General features: G+C 35.2%; 5 protein-coding genes across 6 annotated transcripts; all 5 read left to right on the top strand.

Moving 5' to 3' along the window:
- The first annotated feature begins 1,157 nt into the window (after positions 1–1,157).
- LOC107190754 (mitochondrial inner membrane protease subunit 1) lies at positions 1,158–2,094 on the top strand. Of its 2 annotated transcripts, XM_015579624.1 has the most exons (4): positions 1,158–1,195; positions 1,274–1,425; positions 1,610–1,798; positions 1,879–2,094. In XM_015579624.1, the coding sequence occupies exons 2-4, from the start codon at positions 1,330–1,332 to the stop codon at positions 2,044–2,046; spliced, it is 453 nt and encodes a 150-aa protein (XP_015435110.1). In that variant the 5' UTR covers positions 1,158–1,195; positions 1,274–1,329; the 3' UTR covers positions 2,047–2,094. The 2 variants fall into 2 exon arrangements, with proteins under 2 accessions (XP_015435110.1, XP_015435109.1); XM_015579623.1 differs by lacking the exon at positions 1,158–1,195 and having other exon boundaries at positions 1,260–1,425.
- A 682-nt stretch (positions 2,095–2,776) lies between these two features.
- On the top strand, positions 2,777–6,023 carry LOC107190753 (calcium-independent phospholipase A2-gamma-like). Its single transcript, XM_015579622.1, has 8 exons — positions 2,777–3,014; positions 3,387–3,792; positions 3,868–4,240; positions 4,330–4,542; positions 4,631–4,839; positions 4,950–5,148; positions 5,295–5,501; positions 5,582–6,023. Exons 1-8 carry the CDS (start codon positions 2,962–2,964, stop codon positions 5,833–5,835), a joined length of 1,914 nt encoding a protein of 637 aa, XP_015435108.1. The 5' UTR covers positions 2,777–2,961; the 3' UTR covers positions 5,836–6,023.
- A 1,300-nt stretch (positions 6,024–7,323) lies between these two features.
- Positions 7,324–8,317, top strand: LOC107190769 (60S ribosomal protein L29-1). The gene is made up of 4 exons (XM_015579641.1): positions 7,324–7,455; positions 7,727–7,783; positions 7,869–7,933; positions 8,153–8,317. Exons 2-4 carry the CDS (start codon positions 7,747–7,749, stop codon positions 8,264–8,266), a joined length of 216 nt encoding a protein of 71 aa, XP_015435127.1. The 5' UTR covers positions 7,324–7,455; positions 7,727–7,746; the 3' UTR covers positions 8,267–8,317.
- Positions 8,318–8,691: 374 nt separating this feature from the next.
- LOC107190741 (phosphomevalonate kinase) lies at positions 8,692–9,746 on the top strand. Its single transcript, XM_015579607.1, has 4 exons — positions 8,692–8,825; positions 8,924–9,129; positions 9,333–9,482; positions 9,611–9,746. Exons 1-4 carry the CDS (start codon positions 8,692–8,694, stop codon positions 9,730–9,732), a joined length of 612 nt encoding a protein of 203 aa, XP_015435093.1. The 3' UTR covers positions 9,733–9,746.
- A 3,218-nt stretch (positions 9,747–12,964) lies between these two features.
- LOC107190773 (39S ribosomal protein L39, mitochondrial) lies at positions 12,965–14,180 on the top strand. Its single transcript, XM_015579647.1, has 2 exons — positions 12,965–13,076; positions 13,146–14,180. Exons 1-2 carry the CDS (start codon positions 13,066–13,068, stop codon positions 14,137–14,139), a joined length of 1,005 nt encoding a protein of 334 aa, XP_015435133.1. The 5' UTR covers positions 12,965–13,065; the 3' UTR covers positions 14,140–14,180.
- The last annotated feature ends 30 nt before the right edge of the window (positions 14,181–14,210 follow it).

Below are 14,210 nucleotides of genomic sequence, written 5' to 3'. Positions count from 1 at the left end.
CCTGTAAGCAGGATTTCAACCAAATCGAAACGACTTTTAGTCTGTTTTAGTCCATTTTAGTCGTTCAACTGAGTTCAACTAATCTGAAGCGGTAGCGTTTAGCTTTAGCGTAAAATCCAGTAAAATCTATAGTGAAATCACTCAAGGTTGCACAACGGTTGCCTTCTGAACACACCCATTGCTTATGTTGACTAGGGATGAATCGATACAAGTAAATACGAGTACATTACTCGATACTTTGGTATCGATACCTGCGGTTGCAATACCAAGTAGGTATCGAACAAAAGTACTCGTATCGAACGGAGTGAGTATCGACTACACGGTCGTATATACAGGTCCGAAAGCTCCCGTGGAGGTGGTGATCCGAAAGTTTCATGTATCTTCCATTAGCCACACAGCGTTGCAATCGATGTGTCCGTACAAGAACGCATAGGCGCACGCACCATAGGGAAGTTTCCCTAAGGGAACCCATAGACATAGGAATTAGACGACGGAGCGCAAGGTCCCATTCCTAAGTCCATGACTGTGGAAAGACTGTAGTGTCCTCGCTTCGTGGCAAAGTTCGAAAGTACACTTTATTTCTTTAAGGGATCACTCCCACCACAGAAGTTTTCGGACCTGTGTATACGAACGTGCTTGTGAGGGATTGTTTTCAAAGGCAGGAGCAACAATCACCAAAAACGTGGTAGGAGTCTTTTCTTCTACGCTACTTTTTTCCTCTCGTGGAAGCAGAGTTTGCTCGCGAGTGTACTGTGTGGTAGCTTGGTAAGAGAGGTCATAGAACCCCGGGGCATGCGGAAGAGACCGCGTCTGTGTGAAAAAGTGGGGCCATAGAACCCCCGGAGTATCGTAAGAGACCCCTAAGTCACAAATCGAACGAGCCACATGTACTCTCGCAAGCAAACTCGGCTTCCACTAGGGGAAAAAGTAACATAAGGAAAGGACCTCCTACCATTTGGTATTTGGAATTACTGACATATATGCCAAATTAATATTCGATTTAATATTTATTTCACTACCTGGAACAAATTTACCAAGCGGTAGAAGACTTTTCTTTCACACCGCTTTTTCCCCTAGTAGATTTGTGAATTCATACATGTAGCATGTTGAACGAACCGTACTATTTAGAAACGTGACGTTATATTTCTTAATTTCAATGACTTTTTGCTTCCAATTTATAATCTAAATATGCAAGGTTTTTTTTTAATTAACCCTTGTTACTTTTAATGTAATTCATGTCCGATTATATTTATAATTTTTTGTCTAAATTTAGGGAATTTTCTCTAAACCGGAGTAACGCGTTGTTATTCATCCTTATGAACGACTGCTATGTCTTATAAATATCTCTTACGTGTTATAAGCAATTTTGTACAGTGTTCCTGTGTAATACATTGTATTCTTGAGTACATAGGTGATGCTGTGGTGGTGAGAAAATTCATACAATACATACGTAATATATTACTCGTATTATTTTCAACTGCTTTAATGTTTTTAGTATTATGTATATAGCAATGGACATGTACTTTTTTATTGTATAACTCTAAGTACAAGGGGACATGTTTCTTGTGCTGTCTCTAGCACTATGTACTACTTCGTTGCATCTTGTTAGTGTGCAGGTCCATCGATGGAACCCACGTTGTATACCAAAGATGTATTGATCACAGAGCGAATTTCTATCAGGCTTCAAAAACTTGAAAAAGGTCACATTGTCGTCTCTAAATGTCCCTCTAATCCTAAACAACATATATGCAAGAGAATCCTAGGATTACCTGGAGATAAAGTAAACGATGGAATCATAGTATGTAACGTTAATATTACACGAGTGATTGCGATTGTAAATAATTATTATATTTAACATAAATTATTATTTATTTTCAGGTTCCGAATGGCCATGTGTGGCTGGAAGGTGATAACATTGTTAACTCGACAGATTCTCGTGTGTACGGACCTGTTCCACAGGGTCTGTTACGAGGACGTGTAATTTGTAAAATATATCCACTTTGTGACATTACGTTCTTCGGATCTGAACACAAACGGTCCAATTGATTAATTTCTGTGTGTATGTGTAATTAACCCAAAGGCAGACTTTGTAGAAAAGACAACTGGTATAGAATAAATATATAATATTTTTTACATTTGTCGTTTTGTCTCAGAATTTCCTTCGTTCGTACAGATAGTATAATACATATCGTTTACTTGTTAAAAAAAATGATTTACGTAATATTTACAACTTCATTATTATGAAACTATTAATTTCCCGGCGTTACCTAATACAACGCCGAAAAATATCACGTGTAATTTTCTTCGACACAATTGCAAAATGGGTATACTTCGCAGTGAATGTATTTAAATTTGGTGCACGAGACTCTCACGGTGAAAACAAAATACCAAATCATGTGTTTACACACACGCAAAACTGTAAACAAATGAATTCTATACCTTTCCGAAGCATAGAACTGTGTAACTGCCGCGTGTATACTTACTTAATACTTACTACTAATATCCACAGTTGCCAACGATTCTCGTTGGTCCACGACAACATCGTGTGATTTTATTTACATATCCAAGCTGATCCAAGCTGATCCAAGCTGATCCAAGCCTTCCCAAGTACGTCAGAACGTCAGAATCTCTTTTTATATAAGTACGCGCGCGATCTATTTACACCGCTTAGTTCAAAAACAGTGAAGTGAGTGAAGTGACACGACGCGAGTACCCACCTACATAAATCCTGTGTCTATTTACTTCTCTACTATTACTATTACTACATAATATACAAACAAACGCACAAAACATCGACTGTGTGAAACCTACTCTGTACAAGAAAAATAAAACAGAAGAATTATTTCAATTATCGAAAGTTTTCAGTGGTATAAGTAACAGTTAACGTGAAAATACTTTTGTTACACTTTGTTCTCGTACATAATACATACATATTTCTCTCCCGATTTTATCGATAAAGAAATGACACGAAATATGAACGTACGACATTATCAAAGATATATCTCCTTATCGAGGTATGTATCCGTTATATATTTATAGTCATTATTCCGTATCTATTACGAATAACAAATAACAAATGGACTTCTTTCCCTTTTAAGATTTTTATTACGTTATTGTGTAGCAAAAATGACAATATGTTTTTATACCGTTTACTCTCCTAACATGCTATGAAACGAACGTCAGTAAAGTATAAATATGTACATTTGTTATAGCGGTGTAACCTTTAGCGTTTATTCGTCATCCACACAATATATATTTCAGGTTATAGGGGTTAGTACACACACACGCGCGCGCGCGCGCGCAAACACACACACACACACACACACACACACATCTGCCGTATACTATAAATAAATAATTGAATTATTTTAATTTCATTGTTACAGACAATTAACAGACAGTGCGGCTGATAAGAACAATGGTGGAAGCATCGATAGAAATAAGTTACTTAATCATATAAATGTTTTATGGAAAACAAAAATGTCTATGCAAAATTATTCGAAACTTTTAGCACAGCTAAAAGATTACTTGAATAAACTTGGTTACGATAAGAATTTACAGACTAATTTGTCTAAAGATTGGATGGATACTCTGCAAAGAATAACGTATACACGAATAAATAAGTTGAAAAAGCAATTGTTCGTTCAAGTTCCGAAAAGTACAAACGATAGCAAAACAACAAACGTGGAAAAGTATTCCTACACTGAGACTACCCATCAGAAAATATTAACAGAGTCTCGGGAAAAAGATCTAGGAACAAACGATGTGGCTAAATGTCGAAAAGTATATCACGTAAGTAGACGGGTTGCGAAGAAACGACATTTTTTATGAGGTATCATTTTGGTTCAGTTTTTGTAATTTTTGTAGCAAGCCCGAGAAGATACTGCGAATGGACAAAAAGTGGATATCAAAGAACAGTCATATACCTTTTCGCAGATGTTTGCTACTTTGATATTTAAGTTAACCAGTCGAACCAGAACAGCAGGCACTTTGGTAATGCCACCAAAGTGGAAAGTAAATGCTCATAAAAACATATCGAAGCACAGCATTGCGTCTAGAACACGCCATGTTTTAAACAGTATTATAACTGCTGAATCAACCGCTTCAAGGTGGAGGAGAATAGAAGATCTTTTGACTCACGTTGATCAATATCCGGAAGCTAGGCATTATGCGATCAAAGAGGGAGCGATCAGAGTGTTGCTCGAAAGTCGCTTAAAAACTAAGGATGACCAGATAAAAGGTACACAATTCAAAATACCCATTGTTTTTTGAATATTATTATGTATATATATATATATATATTATAATACATGTACGCATATTTTATAGCATCTATCAGAGAAGCACTGGCGGTATTGGGCTATACTGATCCTTTACGTGGTCGTGGAATTAGAATTCTTTCTATAGACGGTGGCGGTATGCGCGGTGTGTTGGTCATAGAAATGTTGAAGAAACTTGAAGAATTGACGGGAAAAAAGACGCATGAAATGTTCGATTACATATGCGGTGTGAGTACAGGTGCTATACTAGCAGCTGCTTTAGGTACGTGTTCGATGATCGATAATGTACCTTGTTTCGAAAAACGTACATTTCAAGCTTCTATCTTTGAATATGGGATTCAATATTTTAGGTGGCCATAAGAGGAAATCATTGATTGAAATATCAGAATTGTACAAGGAATTAAGTATTAAAGTGTTCACCCAAAGCGCTATAAAAGGTACAAGTAATTTAGTATGGAGTCACGCGTACTATGACACAGCGCTCTGGGAGAAGCTATTGCAAGAGCATTTGGGAGATAAAATTCTGATAAAAACTGTTCGTGATCCGAATGCTCCGAAGGTATACGAAAATTTCTTTTGTGCGAAAAAGATTAAATATTTTTTGCTAATGACAAGTTACTAAAGCAAAAGAATAAAGAAATTTTGTTGTTCATGCAAATAATTATTCAGTTTTCAGCTGTATCCGCAGTTGTAAATCATGATCGTGTTATGGCATATGTATTTCGAAATTATACTTTGCCCCACAGAGTAGAAAGTCAGTACATAGGAAGTCACAAACATAAATTATGGGAAGCAGTAAGAGCTTCCGCGGCAGCTCCCAGTTACTTCGAAGAATTTAAATACGGTGAATTTCTTCATCAGGATGGAGGTACGTACACAGAACACGCTTGATTCTTCGAGAATGAATGTGTAATTAATATAATATTTACATTTGAAAAACGAAAAATGATTGAACGTTAAATTTTTATTGCTCTTGCGTATATTATTATTGTTGTTGTTTTTATTATTATGAAGGTATACTGGTAAATAATCCATGTGCGGTCGCCTTACACGAAGCCAAACAATTATGGCCAAATAATCCGATCCAGTGTGTAATTTCGTTCGGAACTGGAAGAACGCCGAATCGAATTTGCGAAAACAACAATGCATCTATGGAAATTGAAATATCAAGTTGGAGAGAAAAGTTTTACAAAATTTTAGACAGTGCGACCGACACGGAAGGTATAATTTGTAAAATAATACTGAAAAAGTACGTGTTAAAAATTTGTTACAATATTAATAATTTTCTGTTTTTCGCGTAGCTGTACATACGATGTTAAACGATCTTCTTCCCGAGCATGTTTATTACCGCTTTAACCCGTATTTAACGGAAATGCTCTCGATGGTAGAGATACGTCCTGAAAAGATTAATCAGTTGGAACAAGATGCAAAAATGTATATACGTAGAAATGAGGACAAATTTCGGAAAGCAGCTGAAGCTCTCTTGGAAAAAAGGCAAATTCAACAGAAGATTATGGACTGGGTTGTGTTGCGGAAGCAAATGTTAGGCTTATGAAGCTATCTCACGCGTGTGTATACAAACGAAGTAACTTGCATTCCATAACTTACGATTAATCATCAAAAGTTATGAAAGCATCAAATACGAATGATGTTTACGGTAATAGAAGAGCGCACCCCCTTTCTCATTGGTAGCAGTAATTGTATATTGAAAAACTTTATACGTATTCGTCTACTCCATGTGTCGCGTTATGTTTATGTAAGAAATAATTTTAAAAGAGCTCACATCTGTTATGTTTCGTTGTGCATTCGTAGACGTCGTCGTCGATGGCGTTGTGGCGGTATATACTACTTTGCATACTTACTGTTAGTTATAAAAATAGAAATAGCAATATTTCATCTAAATATTATTTATTATATACATTGTTTGTGTACCGAATGATGTACCTATATACGTTGGTCGATATTTCTTTGTATCTATCTGATTATGTTGACATCTCGTAGTGTGTACAAGAAGGGGCATATGACGTATGAATATGTACATACGTATACCTTTCATGCATCAGTATTAATTTATATAGGAAGAAAGTATTTTTATCGTACGACAAAGTATCGAGTATTTATAATTCATAAAAATAATCACAATGTGTCTGTGTTTCAATTTAAAATGACGTATTAGAATACGTGTGACCAAATCGATTTAGTACAATATCATAAAACTAATTTATATTTTATAGAGAAATGTATTGTTATGTTTGAAACTTGTTTGACATTTTATACATATGTACGCAAGAAATTTTGAATAAAATGAAAACTATTTCTCGATATACAATACCATCCTTTACAGAAAACATTCAATATTGCGTTTCAATTATGAAACATACAACACTCTTCGCATACTGAGAGAGTTATAGTTAAGCAAGTGATATACAAAACAGAAAAATCAACCGTATTGTGTACATTTTATCATATATCAAGAATAAATAACTTTAGAATTGGACACCGTGAGTGTTATCGTCCTATTTAAACACTATGTATATACTCTTCCAATATTTTAATCCTATCTAATATGATTGGAATGAATAAAATAATAAAAGATGTATTACTTTCAATTAACTGTATGTATATACTACACACGGTTATACTACTAAACTTGGTTGTACTAATCCGATGTGTAGTTTGTTGATAGATTTAATTTTAATATTAAAGTTAGCAAAATGACAGTCGAAAGTCTTGGGATTACACTGTGTCCCTATAAGTATTCCGCAAAATGATTGCAACAAACAAGCTATGAATGGGCTCAGGGAGTGCTCCAAAAGCAAATTTAAGTTAGAATATAGATACATAGTTTCTTTAAATCATCTATCCGTTTGGTCGCATGTATTCTCGTACGTGTTATCAAATTTGTAAACGGAACACATTGCGATTAATGACGGAGGCTTTTTGATGCAATGTACAATATTTTAAATTACAAAAACACGAATTGGCGCTGCTATCTTTCACTCTACAAGCTCTACACTCTATATAATACATATACACCAGATAAAACGCGCTTTCCGTTTCTCATCAACCTCTTCACGCATCCCCACTGATCTCCCAGTGAACCCCGCGATCCCCGCGTCAAACACTTCTTTTCGCTGCATGCAGCTGCATGGTTGTATAGTAGATATTTTGTGTTGTAAGTATATATGGAATTTTATCGATGCCTATCCGTGTAATCTGTCGAATATCCATTGTAGCATTATTGGTGAAATAGTTTAAAAAAACAGAAAGCAAGTATTCTGTAATGGTATTTTCTACTCGTGTTTAATAATATCTTAAGCATTGAAACTTCGCTTGGGAAAGCATGTAACCTCGAATATTATTTTATTTGAAATGTATACATTATAATTATTATTATATATATATACTTGTATAAATAGTTATGTATGTGAATCCATATTTTTTAGGTTGTATATAGTACGAAAAAATGGCAAAATCTAAAAATCACACGAATCATAATCAAAGTGAGTGTAAATAGATATATGTACATGTACGTATACAAGTATCCTCGAAGGACGAAATGTGAACGTATTTTTCTTTATTTTATAGATCGTAAAGCTCATCGTAACGGTATCAAAAAGCCGAAACGTTACAGACACGAATCTACGCTTGGTGTAAGTTTTGTTTGTTTTCTAAACAATCTCTGAACAAGTATAGAGTCTATTTTGCATTACTGATACGTATATGTATATACATATGCGCAATATCTCTTTACGCTATAATCTTGTATTCGAATATTTAAAACCGCTACCAAGTATTTAGATTGCAAACTGTATATTCTTAACAAAGATCTATGCGTAGAATTTTTTTTTATCGTTGATTACATTTTTCAGATGGATTTGAAGTTCCTGAGAAATCAACGGTTTGCAAAGAAACATAACTTGAAACCCAAACAACAACTAAAGAGAGCAGAAATGCGTAAAATGCATCGTGCAGTTAAGAAATAACTTTTTCATGTATCGATGAATTTATTGTAATAAAAATTACAAAAAATGCTACTGGTGTTATGTTTGTTCGATTCGTATTGTTTCTACCTCGGAGTAATTTTATTTTATTACTTAAAAGAGTGTGGTCTGTTAAGAGACATAGATAACTGCGTAGCAACTTTTTATCGGTTTTAATATACATTCACGCGACACACTTGTGAATAAGTATCGTGTGTGTATGTATGCGTGGCGTCTGTAGAATTTTTTGTAACAAATGTGTGTAACTGAAATAATAGCATTTCAAGTCGACGTAAACTTGTAAACATTTTGAATAAAAGATCAACAAGACTACACATGACCAGAATATTTTATGTGCAATTTGCATTGAGTACCGATAGTATTTACAATACGATTTGAATAATTTATTCTTGTAGGTCGAATTCAAAATGGCAGCTGGAAACGTTACATACCTGCACTATACGACAAATATTAAAAATTCGTCGAACCCACGAATAATTTTATTATTCAGCGGTAAAAGGAAATCGGGAAAAGATTATATAACGAATATGTTGCAAGAAAGGTAAGAAATTGTTAATTATAACTTAAGGACGATATAAGTACTTATAATGCAAATGTGGCCCAACGTAACGATACTGATATTATGTTGTATGTTTCCAGAATTGGGTCTGATAATAGTGTCATTATTAAATTGTCGGGACCGATCAAATCTTATTGGGCTAAATCTTTGAACCTCGACATTGATGAACTGTTAGGAGATGGAGAGTATAAAGAAAATTATCGCCTTGAAATGGCTAAATGGGGAGAAAGCATTAGACAGACAGATTATGGGTACTTTTGTCGTGCAGCCATAGATATGTATAATGGTAAAGAATTGTTTTTGACTTATACTTTAAGTTTCCAAATTTATAGAAAACAATTTGTAACAGAATTCTTTGTTGTCTTTTCTATTCTTCGATATACTGTACTCATTCTATTGCCAACAAATGTTTCTTTTATTTTCAAATTTGATTAACACTCGAATGATTGATTATGTTTATGGAATAGTGTGTACAATAATGTTGTTTAGCACGCGACAAACCGATATGGATAGTAAGTGATGTACGAAGAAAAACCGACGTACAATGGTTTTTGGAAAATTTTCAAGATGTATGTAAAACAATTCGTATTGTATCGGATGATGCTGTAAGGAAAAAACGTGGATGGCTTCCTGTTCCAGGTAAGTATATTGAATGCGACATTGAAACAAAATTTATTAAAATATATGTAAATACGATAAATGAATATTTTTTAACAGAAATTTTGAAATTCTGTTGCTTGTTATCTAACAAATCTTATTTCATATAGACATCGATGACTCAGAAACTGAATGTGATTTAGACGATCGAACTACATGGGACTTGAAAGTGATTAATAACGGCGATGATATCGAATACGTATTAGAACAGGTACTAACATTAATTACCTAGCAAAAGTTAAAGTGTATAGTATCGAATAGATATCTTGCGAAATTAACGTATCATGTGTATAATTGTTCGAATGATAAAAGGGAAATACACTATATGTATATGTACGGTGCAATCTATATTATTCTACGACTACTCCTATTCTACTAATATTATTTTATTAGTAACACGTTTCTTTTTCATTGGTCGTTATATCTGTTTTATTAGATTTTCATATACATATGCACATACATGCATACAGGTCCGAAAACTCCCGTGGTGGGGGTGATGCCCTAATGATCCCGAGAACTGTGTCTTAGCTTGTAAGTGGGGTCATAGAACCCCCAGAGCACGCGCCAGAGACCCCGTGTCTGAGAAAGTGGGGTCATAGAACCCCGGGAGTAAGCGCAAGAGACTCAATGTTTGCGAGGAAGTGGGGTCATAGAACCCCCGGCGAATGCAGAACAGACCCCGTGTGAGTGAGAACGTGGGGTCATAGAACCTCCGGTGGAGGCGCAAGAGTTTTGAAAAGTGATCCTTTATCGTTCTTGCTCGTACAACATTTATACAGAATTGGGACTGACGCTTGTCCGTGTTCCCGTGGACAAATTAGATAATAACCCCAGCAACCATGGCAGTTTCTGCAGTTACTAGTACAGCCCAAGTTTAAAAGACGTAGGCAGTAGTTAGTTTCTGTAGTAATCTGTTGAACCAAACAACTATAATTAGTATAGGATTGTACAATATTTATGCAGTTATATTTAAGACAATCCGATGAAATGAAGCTTATATTGCCTGATGTTTGTTTATTGGAATATACATACAAATTATAATGATTCCGGCCAACTATTTTCCGGTGTAATTAAGCGCCCAAAATGATCGTCGTCGGTCTCAAATTATTTCTGACGATTTAATGCGTAAACCCAATACTGCAGAACACCAGAATTAGTACAATTATTTATGCTACTATTAACGTTGACCCCTTATGGAGTGGCAACCCAAACAACAACAGGTTTGGATTGGCAGTGTATCTCATCATGCGTACCCCGTTTAGTTCACTTTAAACAGCTGTTACACCGTTATACGGATAGCTTTCGTATAGATAAAGCACACGAATTGTAGCTGAAAGAACGCAGATTAATATCTTGTCATTGAAAATAACAATAAACGACCAGAACACTGTTAAAATCGCATTTATTTACGGAATACCACTATTTGTTTTGACCTGTGGCGCCACCCGTGGCGAATAGCTGAAACTGCTAGCCAATTATATGGCTACCAGTTTCAGCGATTCGCTACGGGTGGCGCCACCGGTCAAAAAAGTTGTGGTATTCCGCGATTAAATGCGATTTTAATAATGTTCTGGTTGTTTATTGTTATTTTCAATCACAGGAGATTAATCTACGTTCTTTCAGCTATAAGTTGAGTGCTTGGCCAAGACGAATCAGCCGTTATAGGGTACTAATCTACATTCTTTAAACTTCGAGTGTAATGCATGACAAAGAAAAGTGTTGCATGTTTAGTGGTTATGTAATTGCAACAGTTTTCGATCGGATTTACACTGCTAAACGACCATCAGTTTTCCTCGTCATGGATTACATTCGAAGTTTAAAGAACGCAGATTAGTACTCTCTGGCAGGTGGGAATCAGTAATTACAAGAACATTATTAAAATCTCAATTGTTTGCAATGGTCGACACTCTATCTCGCGATGCGTACCCCGTTTAGTTCACTTTAAATAGCTCTTCCAACGTTCTATGGACAAGTTACGTCTTGATCAAGCATTCAGTTTAAAGCTGAAAGAACGTAGATTAATCTCCTGTCATAGAAAATAACAATAAACGACCAGAACACTGTAAAAATAAAAAATAGTGGTACTCCGCGATTAAATGCGATTTTAACAGTGTTCTGGTCGCTTATTGTTATTATCAATAACAGTGGATTAATCTACGTACGTTTAGCTACAAATTGATTGCTTCAGCTAAACGAAAGCTGTCCGTATAACGGTGTACGAGCTGTCCAAAGTGTACTAACCGGGGTACGCAAGACGAGTACACTGTCAACCGTTGCAAATAAATGTGATTTTAACAATGTTCTTGTAATTACTGGTACCCAGCCGCTAGAAAGTACTAAGGTACGTTCGTTGAACTTCAAATCTAATGCGTGCCGAAGGAAAATGATGACCATTCAGCAGTGTAAATGCAATCGAAATCAGCCGCAATTAGGGTTGCCGCTAGAGTTGGCGTGAACTGCTCTTGTGAATCACGCACGTTCGTTCCCAATCACGGTGATTTTTCACAGTGATTTGTGATTTCTCGTGATCGTTTCTGATTGGTGGAGAAACCTAACAGTTCTTTACACGCGACACATAATCTGTATATTTTATATTAACGACATTAAAACAAAAATTCGAGTTATATCGTATAAAATGGAGGAACAATTAGAAACAATGAAGAATAATGAATAAATTAATGATTATAAATTATAATCTACATGTTACATAGCAAATCATTCTTTTAGAATTTCTTGTTTTTTCTACTGATTTTTGCAAACACGAATAGTAATGTAATTCATCGTAAAATCATATTGAATACGTTTTTCTATTTAAAGATTAAGGACTTACGATCGCAGTGACCAAATTTACTCAAGATAAAAAAATTGCAATCACGGTCGTGAGTGAAGTTAAATCACGACCGTGATCGTGATTCGGCGATTTCCTGTGATAAATCACCGTTAGTGATTTTGCACGCCATCTCTACTGAAGACCCTAAAGACCACTAGGAACAATTAGCAAACCTGAGTAAACCTAACACAAGCAAACTGGTTAGTACGTTAGTATTTAGCTGATTATTGCTCATTGTTATTGTTGCTCATTATAGCTCGTTGGTGCCTGAAATGATGGTTTTGTTCTTCTTGAATGAAAAATGATAAGAAAACATATAAAGTTTAATTTGAAAATGTTAAATAAGTAAGTGGTAAAACAGAAACAAAAACGTCATGAACTTTCTGTGCAACCAAGATGCAGAAATTTAAGTAATGCACACAACGGAGAAGTTATAAATGTTCACATAACCTGAATATATATGATGTGTAAATATCTACTACATATATATAATTCTGATAATTTGCAACAAATCGACATCGAAATTACATAGCTATAAATAAGTACACTTGACACGAAAATTATGCTTGACTGGATTATTCAATGAATTGTCGTTCTATTATTTCAGATATTTCTTTTTAAGTGTCAACAAAAATAGGTGTGAAAAAAGAACAAAACAGATTGTAAATCAGTTTAACGTGCTACTCTTTTCTCGCATTGTCAGCTATTTGTCAGCTGCAATTCTTTTTTTTCAACATGTTTTCGAGGTATGTATCTTATTCAAGAATATGACAATGTAACAACTTGAGATCAGATATATTTAAAACTAATTGTAGGTGTAGAATTTCCTGCTTTGGTGCTTTGAGACTACAGAAATTGAATATACAATCAAGATGCAAAAGCATATTATCAAGGGCAGAGATGAATGAAAGAAAAAATTTTTTATACGAAGAACAGAAGAAGCGGCAGAGAGATGCTGTTGGAAGAATAGAAAAGATACAAGTTGAGTACCAGTCTCCTGTAGAGACGATTACCCTTGTAATGAACAAATGCATATCAACTCCAGCAGATTGTGCAAAACACATTTCAGAAGGTGTTACCAAAACATCTGCTATTGCTTTTGTAGATGGATTGCCATGGGACATGCATAGACCATTAGTGTCTGATTGCAAGTTGCAGTTGTTAAGTTTACAGAGTCCCAAGGATAATGTTGTGAATATAGCATTTTGGCGAACATGTTCATTCCAGTTGGGTGCTGTTATAGATTCTGCATTTAAAAAAGATATAAAAGTTCACTTGCACAGTTTTCCAGTACCAAATATAAAAGAAGGAAGTTTTGTGTACGACGTGTACCTTGAACTGCCTGAATGGAAACCCACAGATGGAGAATTGCGGGCTATGTCTGCTCAGTTTATTAAATTATCAAATGAAGAACTTGCCCTAGAAAGACTGGAAACAACAGAAGACGTTGCTCTACAAATGTTCCAGGATAATCCCTTTAAATTACAACAAATACCAGACATTGCAAAAGCGAACAATGATAAAATTATATTGTATAGAGCAGGGAATCACATAGATATTAGTAAAGGACCGATGGTAGGCAGTACTGGTTTAGTAGGCCGTTGTACGGTCACCGCTGTTCACAAGTTAACGGATGCGGAGAATTTGTACAGATTTCAAGGAATAGCCCTACCCAAAGGAATTCTTTTAAATCATTTTGCCTACGGAATATTAGAGAGTCGTGCTCGAAAACTGAACCAGACAACTTGGATACATCAGTCCATGGAGGACAATGAAGAGCCATCTGAAAAAATATCTATTATGAATTAATTTCTATATCTGGAGAACATAGTGTAAATAAAACTGTATAATCGGCACATTTTATTCTAATTACTCGGCAC

The sequence above is a fragment of the Dufourea novaeangliae genome, unplaced genomic scaffold (assembly GCF_001272555.1).
Source record: "Dufourea novaeangliae isolate 0120121106 unplaced genomic scaffold, ASM127255v1 scaffold196, whole genome shotgun sequence".
NCBI lineage: Eukaryota > Metazoa > Arthropoda > Insecta > Hymenoptera > Halictidae > Dufourea > Dufourea novaeangliae.
The sequence above is the reverse complement of the archived record's forward strand: the minus strand, read 5'-3'. Positions and strand labels throughout refer to the sequence as shown.